The sequence below is a fragment of the Crinia signifera genome, chromosome 4, assembly GCF_055691185.1.
Source record: "Crinia signifera chromosome 4, ASM5569118v1, whole genome shotgun sequence".
Classification (NCBI taxonomy): domain Eukaryota; kingdom Metazoa; phylum Chordata; class Amphibia; order Anura; family Myobatrachidae; genus Crinia; species Crinia signifera.
This window is the reverse complement of record NC_139220.1, coordinates 288,547,263-288,566,495: the sequence shown is the minus strand read 5'-3', so window position 1 is coordinate 288,566,495 and position 19,233 is coordinate 288,547,263. Positions and strand designations below refer to the sequence as shown.

At 44.9% G+C, this 19,233-nt stretch overlaps 1 protein-coding gene across 1 annotated transcript in view; it reads left to right on the top strand.

Annotated features, from left to right (window-relative positions):
• The window catches only part of LOC146075588 (volume-regulated anion channel subunit LRRC8E-like), a 28,285-nt gene extending 9,052 nt beyond the window's left edge, over nt 1–19,233 (top strand). The window contains exons 2-3 of the mRNA XM_083184964.1: nt 15,658–15,817; nt 16,342–19,233. Of these exons, the coding sequence (XP_083041090.1) occupies nt 15,680–15,817; nt 16,342–18,624 (2,421 nt within the window). The 5' untranslated portion in view covers nt 15,658–15,679 and the 3' untranslated portion in view covers nt 18,625–19,233. The remainder of the gene's footprint in view (nt 1–15,657; nt 15,818–16,341) is intronic.

Here is a 19,233-nt window from a genome sequence, read left to right as displayed (position 1 = left end):
GAGTTTATACACAACAGCACAGTGGTCAATAGCTGATTTATGATTAAAAGCACATATAGAAAGGTCTATGTGATATTAGTTTTATAAATACTTTGGGGTCAATCCTATTAGCTGCGGATGAAATTCGGCCCTGCGAGATAGGCTTAATTCAGTTGCCGTTTTCAGTGTTAAAACAGCACCAGAACAGCAACTCGCACCCTTGGGCTATAATAGCATCTACCCATTTATTGTTCCACTAGCACTATGGGCCTTATTCTAGTTCACTCTTAGAAGCAAATTCCTTCTCAGATGGACAAAACCATGTGCACTGCAGGGGGGCAGATGTAACAGGTGCAGATAGAATTAGATTTGTTATTTTGTTTCGGTGCAGGGATACTAACTGACTGCTTTATTTCTACACTGCAATATAGATCTCACTTTGAAGAAAAACCCCACCCAAATCTAATTCTCTCTGCACAGGTAACATCTGCCCCACCTGCAGTGCACATGGTTTTGTCCATTTGAGAAGGAATTTACCTCTGAGTGAACTAGAATAAGGCCCTATGTGACAGTGCATTAAGAAGACCCCTTATCTCGGTACCATTGCTGAGAAACTTGATGCCCGGATCGGATGATCACATGAGCAGTTATCTAGTGTGAGATCCCCACATGTTGCAGGCAGATAATGCTCTCTAGATCCATCTGCAGAAGCATAGAGGCTACTGAAGGCACTGTCCCCGGGCCACTGTAACCAGGACTAAGTAGCAGGAACTATGCATAGAAGTCACACAGGTCTCCTCATGCTCATTGGGGATTGCCCCACCTGCTCTGACGGCCGTTCTTTTTCTGATGCTTGCCATTCCTACATTTCTGTTTGGTTAACATTTATACAGTGACCTCACAATGGCGCAGTGCGCCTACATGTCAGGCTTATTCGCATCTAGATCCGTTCAGTGTTTTGGGTGCAAATGTGTCCATTTATCCAAATCTGGTGCACAAATGCATTGGTGTATCTGACCCAGGGAATTACACCCATAAAACACACAAGACCATGCAATAAGCTCCGTTTTCAGCAGGAAAATAATTATTTTGGTATCTTATCATAGAGAACAAAGACTGTTATCCGACATAGGAGCAGCTAGTCAGGATATCAAATATTGACCTATACACCTGGCTCTCACTGACTTGTGAGGACTAACCGTCCCCAATATGAAGGGGATATTGCAAACCTTTTAAGTGGTGAGCAACGTTACACTTTATCAATCAGCTCCTGTCATATTATATTATAGACTGTGGTAGATGCATGCTGATTGGATGCTATGGATAGTGGGCCTTATTCAGATCTGAGCTCAGTACAAATTTGTTCGGAAAATGGGCAAAACGATGTACACTGCAGGTGGGGCAGATGTAACATGTGCAGAGAGAGTTAGATTTGTGTGAGTTATTTTGTTTCTGTGCAGGGTAAATACTGGCTGCATTATTTTTACACTGCAATTTAGATTTCAGTTTCAACACACCCCACCCAAATTGAACTCTCTTTGCACAGGTTACATCTGCTCCACCTGCAGTGCACATGGTTTTGCCCATTCTCCAAACAAATTTGTGCTGAGCTTAGATCTGAATAAGGCCCAATGTCTCTACTTTATCTCTCAGGGGTAGATGTATGAAGCAGTGATAAGACAGGAGAAGTGATAAAGTACAAGGCACTTTATCACTTCTACGTGTGTGTGTGTGTGTGTGTGTGTGTGTGTGTGTGTAGGCTAGATGTGGATGAGATAACATTGGGCATACCATAATTCAGATTAGTGTGTAACCCTGTGGTTTACAAACTGATCGGATGTTTGTGGGTCTTAGACTGAGCAGAGAGGATCGCGCAGGATCACTCATTCACCCATATGTGAAAAACATTTGGGAACCACAGGCCTAGGTGTTACTGTGCTGATCGGAGCCTTCTGTTGGTACTCCTATAGTGGAAGCCTAGGTGGAACTCGTCATATTTTGTGCCTGCCAGACAGAAGTGGAGTGAGACCTAAACTTGGTCCCTACCTGACTTGTACACTAGAAGGCATTGTGGCTCTGCAGCTGGAACGGTATGATTGGGTTGTGCAATGGGTTTGGCGGTGACTCACTAGTATGTATTATTGTGCTGTATAATGTGTGGTATGTGATGGTAAGAATGCCTTTACATATATATCTGGGAATGCCTAGTTATGGATTGTGTTGTAGACTTGTATTGTAGATTACTGCAAGTGGCTGATAACAGAGAACAAAAGCTTTTACTCCCCTCTTACTACACTGGAAAACCTGTTCATTCTGTATAGTAAGGAGTGGCCTCACGCCACTATATCTAAATAATAATAATTCATTTATTGTCACTACAACATAAAAATGCATAAGTGAAATTCACAAGGAAGAAAAGAGAGAGAAAGAAATACTCATCATAATTCACATACTACAACTCAAACATAAAATAACAGATCCGCAACCGACTAGTACGGCAACACAAGCACATGTAACGTTTCCCAGAGGGCAACAGGGGCAAAGAGATTAGCAGGGATGACTAGGGTCTAAAATATTTTTTTTAGCCTTCGCTTTTCCTCTCCTTAAAAAAATATCTGCCATCCTAGGCAGGGGTTGGCCAATGACTTTTTCTAGGGATCTCCGATCAGAGCACTTAGAATTCCCATACCATGCCGCAATGGCATAAGTCAACAGACTCTCGATTACACAGCAGTAAACGTTCATAAGCATAGGCCTAGATAGTCCAGCTGCTCGTAACCTTCGCAGTAAAATGTTTTACTAAAGTAGTATATTTAACACTCTACTTGTAGTTTACATTGGATATCCCTGTGAGGCTGAGGGGTACTTTTACTAAATCTCTAACTCTGACAAGTGGAGTTCTTGCTTATAGAAAGCAATTATGTGTAATCTATATATATATATATGACCACTAGAGACCACTTGATGGACCAAATTACTCCTTTGTGTGCTAGGTGTCATAACAGAAAGTGAAAGCCATTTTTCAGGGACACTGATCTGTTGCGAAATTGCTGGATATGGAGACAGCGAGCTGTGAAGAGAGAGCTTGGAGGTAGGAGCAGATAGGAACTGGGGGTGTGCTGGGGAGTTTGTGGGCTAAAACTGTCACAGCTCAAAGTGAAAGTACATTGCAGTAGCTGTCATTGTTTCCTATAATGCAGTAGAGAAATGATCGCTAAAAGTGATTGGTTGCTTTGGGGATCCCTACTACAACTACTACACTAATCTGTTTAGAAGCTTTGGTAAATCTTCTCCGGGGGTGTTAAGTACGACCTCCTGAAATTTGGGAACCCGACAGTCAAAATCACAAGTAACACACTTGCAGCCCTAACCCTAAGCTCCCTCACTCCCCACAGCCAACCCTTATGTCAGAGCCGAGTACTTCTGGATCCATCGGGATTCTGATTATCACTATACGGACCCTACACACCTGCCTGCAGATTATGGTGGCATACAGGACACAATTTCCCCATGTTATGCATGTACTGTAGATACAACTTTCACTATATATATATATATATATATATATATATATATATATATATATATATATATATATATATATTCTTATTTCATAGTTGTCATTCTGGATAAACACTGTTGAGATGCAAACAAACCAGACAATGTATAAGTCATTACTTGATAGCAGCTGATTTGGATAACAGTCTCTGTCCTCTGTGATAAGCTACAGAAAACACATCTTACTGCTGAAAACTTAACTGGTCTCTTCTAATGCGAGATATAGTTCCAGGCCAGCCAATCCGCTCCTGACCTTTTTCAAACGCCTCCTGTAACATGATAGGAGCTGATTGGCTGGTACATTATCTCTCCTAGGTGTTGCACATAGCCCTTTTAGTCTTTTCTATGGGCTTGTGTGTATTTTATATGTAATGCCTTATTTTTCGATACCTGATGTAACCATATAAATGTAATTGTTGATCCTCTTTCAAGTGAAACATGTAGGAATTGCAGGAAGCTAAAAAAAAAACTGTTATACAAATATAATAACTTTCCATTTAATCATTTGAAAGTTGCCTAAAGTTTAAGATTGAGCAGAGAAATTATCTCCTTTAAATGAAGTTGTTCCCTATTTACAGATGTTATGATGTCACCAATCTCCGTATAACATGGGGCCTGCTTCAGCAAGCGAAAATGGTGTCCCTCAGAAGATAGTAAGGGGGCTCACGCATCCATCCGGAAATATCTGAGGTTCCTGATGTGGTCCCCTGAATAAGCATCCGAGGGATATTTAAAAATCCTGCATACACCTTTTAAAAACTGATGTTTTATGGTGGCTATCTTGCAAGATATGAATTGATAAATAGCCACCTAGTGTGTTAGCGTTGTGGTGTGCTGGTGCTATATAAATGATCACCATACTGTACATGTAAAAGAACATGGCGACTGTAGGGCGTAGCAGAGTGATGTAGTTACAGTGGGACCCAGGTTCTATTTTAAAATTTTCTGTTTACGTCAATGTTTAGTCCCCATTGCCTGACTTAGAACATCACTGAATGTAATTGTATTTACAACCTTAATGCTTTCAAAGCAGGCATTGTCTATATAAATGCTAGAGCCATTAGTGTGCTCAGGTTACACGCACACAAGTCTAGGATCCCCGTCTCTAATACGGCCTACACACATGCCGATATTAAGGCATTTTCGAAGCCATTTTGCTTAGTTTGGCAAAGTCGCTTAGCAAATGCCCTCACATCGGTGTATGTGTGGGGGCTATATCTGCAGCCGTGCGCGTCCTCGCGCGTCTTTATCGCTGGCCGAGATTGATGGACAGTGTCCATCAATCTTGGCATCGGCAGTGTTCTCCCACCTGAGAACACTGGCGCTGTCTGCTCGCTTAGCACACAGAGCTGACAGCTCGCTCTGTGTGTGGGCTGTCAGCTCTGTGTGCTATGCGATAGTGGCGCAGCACAGCCCGACCTAGCATAGCTGGGTAGCCCTGCACACATCGCTATGTGTGTAGGGCCCATAACACACAGGAGCGTAAACTGTCTATAGCACCGTGATGAGGGATAAGCTGTGGAGAATGTATACCAGGGGACTCTGTATACCTTCCAATGACTTACTAAAGACTTTATATATTTTTAACCATTCAATAGAACTATATTGTGGTCGCCTCAGGTTATGTTGCACAGCATAGTGTGCTGCGTTTATGGCAAATGTGCCGACAGATGGGTGGTACGGGGATGTAGGGTATAATGGAATTGTTTGGTAATGGTGTAATGTAAGGAGCTGTAATAGAAAAGTAATCTGTGTACTCTGTATTACAGTTTACTCTACTCCCACCCATAAGGGCTACACTAATGCACCCCCGCTACTGTCCCACTGTAAAGGCCCATACACACTGGGCGACTGAGCTGAGAGCAGCTCAGTTTTGTTATGTGAAAGGCTTTCAGCTGAGAAGCCGCCCGATGTGTAAAACTAGTTTCAGGGAGATTATAGTTGGTAGTAGAATTTTGCAAAGCGCCCCATTGAGGGGGCGTGTCATGCTCCACTTAAAGGGCGTGTCTAGTTCCATATATGGAGAGATTGTGAATGTGGCACCTAGAAGCGTGGGTGTGTATTGTTACATCCGAGAGGAATCTTTTAAAATTACTTCTATCCAAATGTAGATGAGCCCAAAGCAGTTAGTAAGAGCTACTATACTTGGTAACGTGCTGGGAAATGGTGCTGATGATTCAATGTAAATGTATCTGTCATTCCTTTTATCCCCAAAAATGTAACAGTGTAATGCGGGCTAGATGACATGAGGGAGATTGCTAGACTAATGAGGGAGATTGCTGTTATTTCAGGGAGTCTCTGCAGAATGCAGGAGGGTTGGTAACTATGATCTACAGTAGTAACCGTATGCATGCCGTGGTGCACTGCACTCCCCATACAAAGAAATCACCAGTAGTAACACTGCATGCCATGGTGCACTGCACTTCCCATACAAAGAATTCACCAGCAGTAACACTATGCATGCCATGGTGCACTGCACTTCCCATACAAAGAAATCACCAGCAGTAACAGTATGCATGCCATGGTGCACTGCACTCCCCATACAAAGAAATCACCAGCAGTAACAGTATGCATGCCATGGTGCACTGCACTCCCCATACAAAGAAATCACCAGCAGTAACAGTATGCATGCCATGGTGCACTGCACTCCCCATACCAATAAATACAATTTGACAGCAGATAAGAACAGGATCCTGATGATGGGTTGATAATTAATAGGTCAATAGCAGATGGTCAACACAAGCAAAATGTCGACATGACCATGATCAGCACATGAGAAGGTTGAAATTTTTTTTCAACTTTAATTTTGTAAAAACTTTTTCATCCTTAACCATCCTCATGCACTTGGACTGGGAACAGTAAAGTGTGTCAAGTGTAGTAGTGCACTAATTGGGGTGCACATACAGTATGTGTACATGGGCACACAAAAAACCCATGAAAAGCTAATGTTGACTTATTTTGTGTTGTTCTTTTGGTGTTGACCTAATAGACCACCATTAAGGACCACTTGGCTCATCTTGCGTGCCCCTTAATCATCAGAACATCTTTGCAGAACTTGGTTATAATGCATGGATATATATGTGTCTCGGTGTAACTATGGCCATGACCACACACAGGTGTGTGCTTCAGTAACCTCTCAGGCTAGTGCGGATGGATAATATGTCTGCCCATACTGTATCCTATGGTGTTCCACTCCCAGTAACGGGGCTGGGGAGGACTGTAGTAAGGTGACTTGGCATAGAGGCGCTTCGGTGCCTTCCTTGCAGCACATACTCCAGATGAATGTATGTACTGTGTTAACTAGAGTAATAAACAGGCCCACCGGCGAGGCAGGCCACACATCACTGCCTGCTGGTGGTCAGCCTGCCCCTCTGTAACATGCTGCAGCTACCCCAGGGCACACTGAGCAGCACTTGTATGACTGTGGGGAGGGTGAGTAAGGGTCTGCGGAGCACATAGCAGCCTGTGAATGGGTGGGACAGCTGTGTAGTAGATGGTAATAGAAAGCCTGGCAGGAATGCATCCCGCAGCATATGGAATGGCTTAATGGTAAAGTATTCTGGTGCCTGTGAGACGGACTTGGAGTTACTGGGAGTCCTGGGCACACGTGCAGGCTGGACGGTGCTATATTCGGTAAGTGGGACTGTGCAATGGATTGAACAAATGTTCAACATCTAGTGACCATGCTGAGACTTGTGGATCCTCAGCTTTGAGAGAGCCACATGTTGCTGTATGATATGTAAGGATGTCTGCCAGGGATGAATAGGTTAATGTGATGACTACAGGGAGTCATATAGAGGTAAACACGGATCCTGATGGAAAGGTTTCCACTCCTCACCCATCAGCCTTGATGCCTAATTGAATGAGGAGATCTTAACCGGCCTAGCAAGCTGGTAATACAAGTCTGGTTATATTTAGTATGGATGTGTTATGGGGTTCTATCTCCCTTGTAATTCACTTCTTATTCACTTCTGCTATTAGGCCCCTCATAAACCTATGGTCTATAGCTCATATTACACTATTATTATATCTGTTAGAGGCTGGTAATTGTGATCCTGTGTTAGAGCACACACAGCACCTCCTGGTAAGCAATGGTGAGTGGGTGCAGCGTGGCTGGTCCCTGAAAGTCTAGCTGTGTACACACGGTGCAATACTGTATATTGCTCAGTGTCCCTTTTCATCAGTGACCAGAGATGGTCGCTGATAAAGGAGACTCTCTGCCAGGGAAACAAACAGCATGCTCCTCCGACCAGCGACCATTAGGGGCTGAACACTGGAGCGCTCACCCGGCGATTTATCGCCCACAGCACATGCAAATCACTGGCAATATGGCTGCTCAGCAACCATATTGCCAGCGATATGTGCTTAAAATTGCCCCATGTGTACACCGCTTTAAAGAACAAATTGGGACCTAGAACTGCAGTGCTGTGGGGCTGGGCTCCTGTAATGGCCGATTAGTGGCCAGATCTCACCAGGGAGCGAGATGTACTAAGCTTCCAGAAGTGATAAAGTACTAGCTAATCAGCTCCTGTCACTTTTCATACGCAGCCTGTAACATGGCAGTTAGGAGCGGATTGGCTCCATCTGTACCAGCCATTCTTATTCATCCTGACAGCATGCTGTGTATTTCCTTCTAAGCGTGCCGGCATGACGCACATGTGTGTGAAACGCTCACGCGCCCCATTCGTGGCAATGGGATGCGCAAGTGTGTTAGATGCTTGCGCAACTCAAAGAATGGGCGAGAAGGTAATACACAGAGCACTGCCGGGATGAATCCATATGTAGTTTATCACTTTTTGAAGCTTAGTACATCTGGCCCCAGGTCGGTTACCATGTTTGTGACTGCACTGAAGAAATGGCGTTCGGTGGTGATGTGGAGTTGGGCACTATTCGGGGCACCTATTTTTCCAGCTTTGCTCCCCCTCATGTCAGACGCTGCCTATGCCACTGCTGGTGAGCCACAGAGCAATCCTATAATCCCTACAATGAAAACCACCATACAGTATATATAAGGAGCAAGCGTGTAATATAATAATTTTGGATAAGGCAGTTAAGCCCTGTATTAAGGAAACCGCTCTTATCTGACAGCCTGCTACTGACAGGGAAGTCCTTGTGTAACTTCATTATTTATAGCTTATATGAAGCCTTCTCCATTAATTTGCATGGCATTTTGTTTTAGAAGACCGTACATTTAGGTGTGGCAGAGGACACTTCCACACTCCCAAATTTGGCATGAGGACAAGAGCCTATGGCGTTTGTGCACCCATATCTGTCATACCTGGCTGTTTTCTACTCTGGCCTGTCTGACTGCCCACCACCAGATTTACTACCTAGGCAATGTGTGTACCTGGCGATATTAGTGTCTGCCTGGGACCCACCGCAGCTCCGGCATAGTAGAGTGCATATACACTTGCAGATGAGGAGGTGGGTAGGGGAGCAGAGGCCATGCTGCATCGTGTCCTCCCTCATGTGTACTGAACAGACAGAGCAGGGGGTCGGTAACAATACGCAGGATGGGAAAGGGAAGGGGTCCTTCTGAGCAATATCTTTATCATGTAGTGTGCATGGGGGTTTACACTGGCACATCCACAGCAGGAAGGTAAAAGGTCGGCGACCCAAGGCTTTTCTAGGAATCCAAACATGGTGTAGTACTGGTGTTGGGTATGTTCTTTGTATCAGTGCTGTCAACTGTATACTACACCTAATTCCGCCAGTATATATCTGTTGCTTCTTATCTACTGTACCGAGTGGCAAAAAGGTGCCAGTACATCTACATGTGCTGCCATATGTTGGGGATTTTAGGGGGACGGGGTCGTGTAGCCTAATGTCCTTGCATCCATAGACCTATCCCCATGTTGTGACCTTATCGCAGCATATCTACTGCTTGTCCTGATTTGTAGTGGGCCACTGTTTGAAGGTTCTTGAAGATAAGATCCATGTCGCCAGAGATGCTCCGGGACTGAACGGTGTAGAAAATAAATCCCTGCCGTGGTGGCCACTAGGAATAAGACTGTAAGACGCAGGAGAATAGGAACGCTGATGGGGAACATGGCTATGACATGAAACAAGGGAAGCATGTTCACAGGAAAGTGGGTGGTCTGCTAAAATGAAACTATAGGTGCGTACAAACGGGCAAAAAAATTGCTGGCAATATGGTCGCTGAGCGTCCATATTGCCAGCGATTGGAGTGTGCATCGGCGATAAATTGCCAGGTGCGCGCTCCCGTTTTCAGTCCCCTGATGGTTGCTGGTCAGAGGAGCATGCTCCTCGACCAGCGACTGCCCCTGCATCTTCTCCCGGCAGTGTGACACTTTCATCAGCGACCATCTCTGGTCGCTGATGAATATAGAACACTAAGCAATATATTGCCAGCGATCATATTGCTCCGTGTGTACACAGCTTTAAGCTGTGTACACACAGGGGAGATATATTGCTCAGTGTCTCCTGTTCACCAGTGACCAGAGATGGTCGCTGATGAACAGGAGACTGCCGGGGGAAGAGGCAGGGAAACGGCGACCAGCGATCATCAGGGGCTGCACACGGGAGCGCGCACCTGGCATTCATCGCCGACAGCACAAACAAATCATTGGCAATATGGACGCTCAGTGACCATATTCCCAGCGATATGTGCAGAAATTGCCCCCGTGTGTACACAGCTTTAGAGATGTGTGTCATTTGACCAAGAATCCGATTTAATGCCTTACAGCTGCTCTCCCAATTCACTTAATATAGTGCAAGAGGTACAAAAAACAAACAAAGAGAGTTTAATATTCTTCAATGCACATAATCCAGACACAAGAACAACTGAATGATTCCAGATAGAACACCTAATGGCCCTAGGACTGGGGGACTACACAGTACATGCTGGGGAAGCACAGACACCTTGTTATCCCACAGTTCTGTAAAACAAACTATGGGTTCTATTTACTAAGCCTTCTAGATAGGGGCCACTTGTCTGGTGCTTTATCTAACTGTCATATTACAGGCAGTGTTTGAAAAATGACAGTTAAGCCCCATACACGCTACAGATTTATTTTAAGATATTGTCAGAAGGCCTCAATATGGTTAACGATGCACGGGAATGAGAATCACTAACACAAAAAAACACCCTCTCGTTGTCTGTGCATTCATCTCAATCTGACTAGATCAACAGAAACCACATGCAAAGGGGTAGATCCAGTGATGTCTAGCAGAAATGTAGGCGTCCCTATATGCTTTAAGGCAATGTAGAAGTCCCTGCTGGCAAAACACCTCAAATAACGTTAAGCCTTTTTCGAGATGAAGGAATATTTTTCCTACTCAGTCATGGAAAAGCCAGTGCGTTGTTATGTGCTGTGAAATGTAGACATATGTGCAGAGCAGGCGTTCCGGGTCTATATAAAAGCACAAGGCCCCCTTACATATGGGACTTCTAACAGACTTTTACTTTATAAATTGGGCATATTCATTACAATCTGAACAGTGCTGCACAAATGTGTTTTATTGAAGCAACATTACTATAGAAATGCCACTGGGGCCACAGGCTGCTGGTATCCGTGGGCTCTCCCCACAAACACCTACATTTGTTCCTTATGTACAAGTATTATGTATTCATACTTGTTAAGTTTTTCAGTCCTCCCTTCCCAGGAAAATAGACGATGCTGGACACTTTGTGCAGCTTGATCCCTACCATAATGTGGTGTTTCTATTCACATTCTATGCCTGCATAGAACTGTTCCAACAGGCCGGTCATACCGGCTCCCTCAGCAGCCTTTGCCCAGCGATCAGGGGGCATTGCTGGATTACAGTGTGTGTGTGTAACCTACTGCAGCTGCATCTTTACAGCCCTAATATGACCATGTCATTTCTAGTAGTGTCCTGTGATATTCAGCACATACTGGACAAGGAGACGGCTATGTCCTGTGTTTGCTGTGCTATAGACCTGCACTGCCCAGTGGGCATCTAGAAATTGTGCAGGTGATCTCTAAATGTGTCACCATCATCCCAGCGTCCGTACCGGTTAACCATCCTGAATGCCTGAGCAGCCCATATATCAACCATAAGGGACTGTAAATGCCATAGTCCTGACCAACCTTACTGGCCATACATGGTCTGAGCCAACCACCAGCATCTGTGTTGGGTTTGGCCATAGACTCATAAGGTCATGGCTGAAATAAAAGACTGATCGGACCTCGATTAAATGTCCTAATAGAACTGTTCCTGAATGTATGTACGGTACTTGTTTCCTAGCACGGCCACAAATCTTATGGATCGTGTACCTTTAAGTTAAGGTACACGATCCATACGATGGACCCGATTTCCTTTGAAATCAGGTCCATTTGGCCGGCTAGGACAAAATATCGGGGGCATCGCGTCGGTCGGGACCGTTAACAATGGTCCCGACGCGACCGACGCGATGCCCGCGATTTCCCCATAGGCTTCAATGTTAAAAAATATTTTAACATTGAAATCGTGTCGGGAAAGGTAAAATATCGGGGGCATCGCGTCGGTCGGGACCATTAACATAGGTCCCGACGCAATGCCCCCGATTTTTACATAGGCTTCAATGTTAAAAGATTTTTTAACATTGAAATCCTGAAAAAATGTGAAATGGGCCAATATGACCCATTTCACATTTTAGATGTCCCCGTCGTCACCCCACGATAGACGCCAACCCGAAGCGTGGCGAGCGGCGGCGGTGCGCGTCCTCCGACCTTTTCATTCCCCTACTATCCACGTCGGCGTAGAGTTGAGAATAGAATAGTGTGGCGAGCGCAGCGAGCCACCGAGCCCAAAGCGTGGCGAGCGCAGCGAGCCCTGCGAGGGGACGCGGATGCCTTCACAGTTATACGCGTCCCCTCGCGGGCTTCACAGGTGTCCGTGGCGACGCGGACACCTGTGAAGTCCGCGAAGGGACGCGTTTACCTGTGAAGGTATCCGCGTCCCCTCGCGGGGCTCGCTGCGCTCGCCACGCTTCGGGCTCGGTGGCTCGCCACACTATTCTATTCTCAACTCCACGCCGACGTGGATAGTAGGGGAATGAAAAGGTCGGAGGACGCGCACCGCCGCCCCTCGCGGGCTCGCTGCGCTCGCCACGCTTCGGGTTGGCGTCTGTCGTGGGGTGGGGTGTACGCCGTGACATTTGGGGGGGTTGGGAATATTTTACATTGAATCCAATGTAAAATCGGGTCCCAGGGACCCGATTTACATTTCATTAAAAAAAAAAAATCGGGTCCAAAATCGGTCGGTCGCGTCGATCGCATCGCATGCGACCAAATCGCATGCGATGCGATCGACCCGATTTTTCCGACACGACCACCCCGATGTAAATCGGTGTGGCCGTGCTAGGAAACAAGTACCGTATGTACTACACATCCCTACTCCTACTGTATGTATGTGCTGCTCCCATTGACCGTTACAAGGATGACACTGATGAGAATGCAGACACTGCTCGCTGTTTTCCTGACTGCTGCATCCCAACAGCTGCCGTGATTGGTGGGCCCAGGAAGAGGTGTAGCAGGGTGGATCTACTTTAGCTGAAGCCTGAAGATTGCTTTTGATCTGCCCCCAGAGCTAATACAATCATTTTGTACTTCACATACAGAGAACGTGTTATGACCTGTCGTATAAGAGACACCAGTAAAATATATAGCTCGGCAGAGCAATAACTGCATAGGAATCAGTGTTTACTGTATACACATGCTGTTTATACTTGACATGCATTTACACAGGCCTACGTGTACACTCACAGCAGCACCTATCTGTGTGTATGAGCATTGGGAAATCAGCATGCATAGGCTGCCTCTCCTGGTACCTTGTCAGGGTGGAGTACACAACCCATGGAAGTTGTGCACCAATCCTGCATTACGCTTAAAGGTACCCACACACTAGAACGATTTTTTGGACGATTTCCGATATATCGTCTGATGTTTACCGATAATCGGTCGAAAATCGGCCGATTTCGGTCCAATGCACGCTCCCATGGATCTTTTTGCTAAATCTTCTGATCTTACGTGCTGCATGAAAGATCAGAAGATTTAACAAAAGATCCATAGGAACGCACACGGGATCTTAAGAAAAATCTTTGGTAAAGATGTGCGCTTGCCTGAAATCTTTTGTCCAGGACAGGCAAAAGATTTGAAGGCTAATTTATGTGCACATCTTATGATCGCAGATCTTTCTAGTGTGTGGGCACCTTTACTGTACTACCTACATCCTCTGTATTATGTGCATTGTTTTTAATGTCTGTAAGCGCCTTGAGTCCCGTTGGAGAACGTGCACTATATAAATCAACTTACTTACATATAACCTGTTCCTTGGCAATTGCAAGGGTTAAGGCCCCCACACACTAGACCAGGGGTGGCCAAACCGGTCCTCAAGATCTACCAACGGTCCACGTTTTCCAGGTCACCTAGCTGGTGCACAGCTGTACTCATTACTAACTGTCACATTTTAAAACCTGATGCATTCATTCCTACTATAGATCCACAGGTTGCCTGGAAAACATGCACCATTGGTAGATCTTGAGGACAGGTTTGGCCACCCCTGCACTAAAACAATTTTTTTGCCGATCTTACGATTTTCAACAGATCGTCCGATAAATCGGCCGATATATCGAACATTCTGCAAAATTTTCGTTCTAGTGTGTGTGGGCCTTTACAATAACTATGGCAAACTGCGTAACTGCATCATTTTTGATATTTGACCAATATAATACATTTCTCCATGCAAGTTTCCCATCTAATACATTTTTATACACTTATTTAGAGTGGCGTGGATCGTCCGCTCGACAGTCATTATTGGTCGACAGCTAGTAGATTGACACATGAAAAACGTTGACATGCATTAGGTAGACCAGGTTAACACAAGCAAAAGGTTGTTTTTGTTGGGTATTTTTGGGGTGTCTATGTCGACATAGGATGACATGGGCACCGTACAGGTGTGCCTCGTCCCCGCGCATGGCATGCTGTGCTATTATATTGGTAAAGTATAAACAAGTCTTTTTTTGGGGGAAAAAACTGAATCTTTGACGACCTTTTGACCATGTCGACATGTTCCATGTGTCGCCCTATTGCCGGTTGACCTAATGATTGGTGTCCTAGACACTGTCTACCTAGCGCCCACATACCATTTTAGAGTGGGATATATAATTATAGTCTAGTAATAGGGGCAGCTCAGTGCTTAGCATGGCAGTGTCCGTGTGCCAGGGTCATGGCACTGAATCTGTAGTTTACTTCTATGTGTAGTTTCCATTTTCTCCCCATGTTTACTTGGGTTCTATCTGGGTGCTCTGGTTGCCTCCTGCACTAGACAGGATGGGTGGATAATTGTCTTTGGATGACGGTAACCCTAGGGCATGACCTTTCTCAGTCTCTGTTCCAGGAAGGTCAGAGGTTAAGCAGTAGGTTCTTCTTGTGTAAGACAAGTATCTCATTCCAATCAATGTAAATGTGGAAAACTAATACACTAAGATGAGAACATCAGGGTTACCACTGCTCTAATTGCAGCCATTCCGCATGTTGCTGTTAACTCCTTGCCTGCCACAGTTTATACCTGGGATTTAGTACTGTATCTCAAAATGGAGGAGTCTGTGGAAGCCTGACTAGGGTATTGCATACTTGCCTACCCTCCCGGAATGGCCGGGAGGGTCCCGCAAATCGTGCCCTTCCCCCCCGGGAAGGTGGGCAAGTCTCCCGCATTATTGCTGGAGCCCCTGCTCCCCCCTTCCCCGTGTTATAAAATGCCAAAATTGGGAGGGGGCGGGGCTAAAATGACGCAAATATTGTAATTTTGCATAATTTTAGCCCCACCCCCCCATCCACGGACCCGCAAATGAATGCAACTGCCTGTTGTAGGTACAGGGCTTGGAGATGTCAGCCCCCCCGCCCCCAAAACGTAGCCTCAACAACTTTTACTCCTCTCCGGGCTTCTCCCAGAGAGGAGTTTTAAAAAGTTAGCAAGTATGGGGTATTGCCTCATTACAGATGATAACACACTGAGGATAAAGATGGGACTCTGAGTGTGTGTGCACAGAGGCGACTGTATGTTAAATTGGCTGTGGGTTACATAGCAAATGCATACATGGGGATTGGTCCTGAATTTCTAGTAATGGAAGACTTACCATATTCCCTTTTACTCCAGTCTACTGTAGCTCATTGTCATCATGATTCCTGTGGCGGAGTTCAAGCAGTTCACTGAGCAGCAGTCGGCCTTCAAAATACTCAAGCCCTGGTGGGATGTCCTGACCGAATATATCACCATCGCCATGCTCATGATTGGGGTCTTTGGATGCACCTTGCAGGTAGGTGATCCTCACCATAAAAAAAGGGGAAACCGTAATGACCAGCTCTCGGAGCTTACAAGGTCTAGAATCATATTGGACAACAAGGTTTTGTGGCCACCACTAATTTTGCAGTCATTATCAGTGACCGCAACCAGCATGACTGTGATTTGCCAGGTTGGATTCTTACATTTGAGACCTCCAATGCAAAGTTGTTACCTTCAGACTGTGCCGAATAGAAAAATATTAAGAATCTTCTGAAACCCAGAAAATTCCATCATGTTGCACGTTATGGTGCATTATTTTGTTGAGGTTTATAAGTGCATTGATTTTCCTCCTGATTTAACTCTCCTCTTAATGCTTGTTATTCCTTCCCTTCCATGCATTAATCAGAAGACTCCTCCTTGTAACTAATCATCTTCTCTTTGCAGTATGATTATTTCCAAGCCTGGAACTTTGGTTTTCCTCTTTTCTTACCATATCTATTTTATTCGTATACCCATCTGGCATCACATTACTAAAACATGTTTTCTCTCCATTCACAGATTACTCAGGACAAGATCATTTGTCTTCCTAACCATACCTCAGCTGACGTTGTTTCCCAAATCTCCTGCCAAGAATTCACGCAAAGCTATCAAGCCCCAAACACTACCGATGAAGACCTATCCGGTTCCACTCCACCTCCAATTGCTACTACAGTCCCCCCACGCGAGATGAGCGGACTGCGCAATAACTTGGATCTTCAGCAGTATAGCTTTATTAATCAGATGTGCTACGAGACTGCTTTACATTGGTATGCAAAATATTTCCCATACCTTGTGGTCATTCACACACTTATCTTTATTATCTGCGGTAATTTCTGGTTCAAGTTTCCTGGCACAAGCTCCAAGATAGAGCACTTTATCTCCATCCTAGGCAAGTGTTTTGACTCTCCTTGGACCACTCGAGCACTCTCTGAGGTTTCAGGAGAGACGACGCAGGAGATGAATGCAGACAGAGAGCTTTCAAAGCCCACCTTTGATGAGACCAGCCCTGCAACCACTGAACTTCCAGCTACTAAACTTGTGGCCGAAACCTCTACGGCTAGTGTTTTAGACAAGAAGGAAGGAGAACAGGCCAAAGCCCTATTTGAGAAAGTCAAGAAGTTTCGGCATCATGTGGAAGAAGGTGACCTTCTCTATTCCATGTATATGCGTCAAACCATACTAAAAGTCTGCAAATTTGTTCTGATTACCATTTACAATGCTGCATTGGTCGGGAAAATACACTTCATTGTCCCTTGTAGCGTGCATACCGAAGAAATGACTGGTTACAACAGCTTCTGTTGCAACCACACAAAGGCCCATCTCTTCTCCAAGCTGGCTATAAGCTATTTGTGCTTTTTGGGAGTCTATGGTTTAACCTGCTTTTATACACTGTATTGGCTATTCCGTCGCCCCTTGAAGGAGTACTCCTTCCGATATGTACGGGAAGAAACTGGGATTAGTGATATTCCTGATGTCAAGAATGATTTTGCATTTGTCCTTCACCTCGTCGATCAATATGACTCTCTGTACTCTAAGAGGTTTGCTGTGTTTCTGTCGGAAGTTAGTGAAAGTAGGCTGAGACAGCTTAACCTCAACCATGAATGGCCAGCAGATAAACTACGGCAGAAGCTCCAGCAAACGCCAGAAGGTCGCCTGGAACTTCATCTGTTCAAACTGCCAGGATTGCCAGATACAGTGTTTGAAGTGGTAGAAACGGAGTCTCTAAAACTGGAGATGCTAACTGAAGCTCATATTCCTCCTTTGGTGTCTAAATTAGTACGGTTGGAAGAACTGTCCCTGTTCAACTGCTCAGCCAAGGTACAGCACGGCTCTCTGGCCTACCTAAGGGATCACCTTCGGATCCTTCAGATTAAATTTGATGACATTAAAGAGATTCCACTTTGGGTTTTTAGCCTTCGAGCCCTCGAGGAGCTCCATCTGATTGGCTTCCTGTCTCAAGATGTCTCCAAAAATGTTGCTCTGGAAAGCTTGCGGGAGCTAAGAAGTCTGAAGTTGTTAGTCTTGAAGAGCAATCTTTCTAAAGTGCCTCAAACTGTGACAGAGGTGGCCAGCCACTTACAGAAGCTTAGCATTCACAATGACGGCACAAAGCTCCTCACCGTTAATGCTTTAAAGAGACTTTCTCTGTTGAAGGAATTAGAGCTGATCCGCTGTGATCTAGAACGGATTCCCCATGCTGTCTTCAGCCTGAATAATCTACAGATGTTGGACTTAAAGGACAACAGCCTACACACTATAGAGGAGATCATTAGCTTGCAGCACTGTCGGAAACTAAACATTCTTAGACTGTGGCACAACCAGATCGCATACATCCCAGATCACATACGGAAATTAAAAGGGCTGGAAGAGTTGTGCTTGAATCGCAACAAGATTCTTGTTTTGCCGTCTCAACTCTTCCTCTGCACAAAGCTTCGCCACCTTGACTTATCTTTTAATGAGATTAGGGAGCTTCCCCCAGAAGTTGGTGTTTTGCAGATGCTGCAGTACTTGGCTTTAACAGGGAACTTTTTGGAGGAACTACCTAATGAATTGTTCTTCTGCCAAAAGCTTAAGACTTTAAAGTTGGGGCAGAATAAGCTAACGAGTCTGAACCCCAAAATTGGATCTCTTATTTCCTTGGTGAGACTCGATATAAAAGGCAACAGAATCGATGTTTTGCCTCCAGAACTTGGGGGATGCATCGGTCTTAAGAAGTCTGGCTTTATCGTAGAGGATTCGTTACTGGAAACTCTACCGCTTGACTTGCGAGATAGACTAAATGAGGAGAAGATTGGATGCTAGGACAAACTTGAGTGGCTGATTACGCTAGTGCGAGTGACGGGAATGTGCAGTAGATACAGGAGAAACCTGTAGCTAACATTGGCAAAAAAAATAAAAGGAACGACTAGAAACGGACTGAATATTACAGTAGTTATCAAGTGATGGAAAAGAGGAAAATTTTGACAGAAGGATTTCCTTCCCCCAAATACTTCCTGATCTTCTACTTTTCACTTTGCATGCATCTACAGTGTAGCCTTACCTCAATAGCGGCCTTAGTTCCTAAACGCCTATTGGCATTTTTTAAATTCAGTATGTGTGCCTCCAAAGTACCAGGTTGTAAGGAGGTCCTTGTATAAAAATGTCAAAAGGTCCCCACCAACTGTTCATGTTGCGAATACCATTAGATTTGCCCAACAGACTGGTATTGAAGAAACACTGCCTGGTGGTAATTCAGTGCTGACCCTTCCTAGGATTCCTATGCAGTAGACCTTTTGTGGACTTATTTTTATTTGAGATGTTCTTTTTATGGACTGGCCAGCATATGGCCACCCGTATAATCGGATGTACATTTTAGTTTTTTATTATTATTTAAGAAAAATAAAAAAATAATTTTTTTTTAGTAAAAAATTA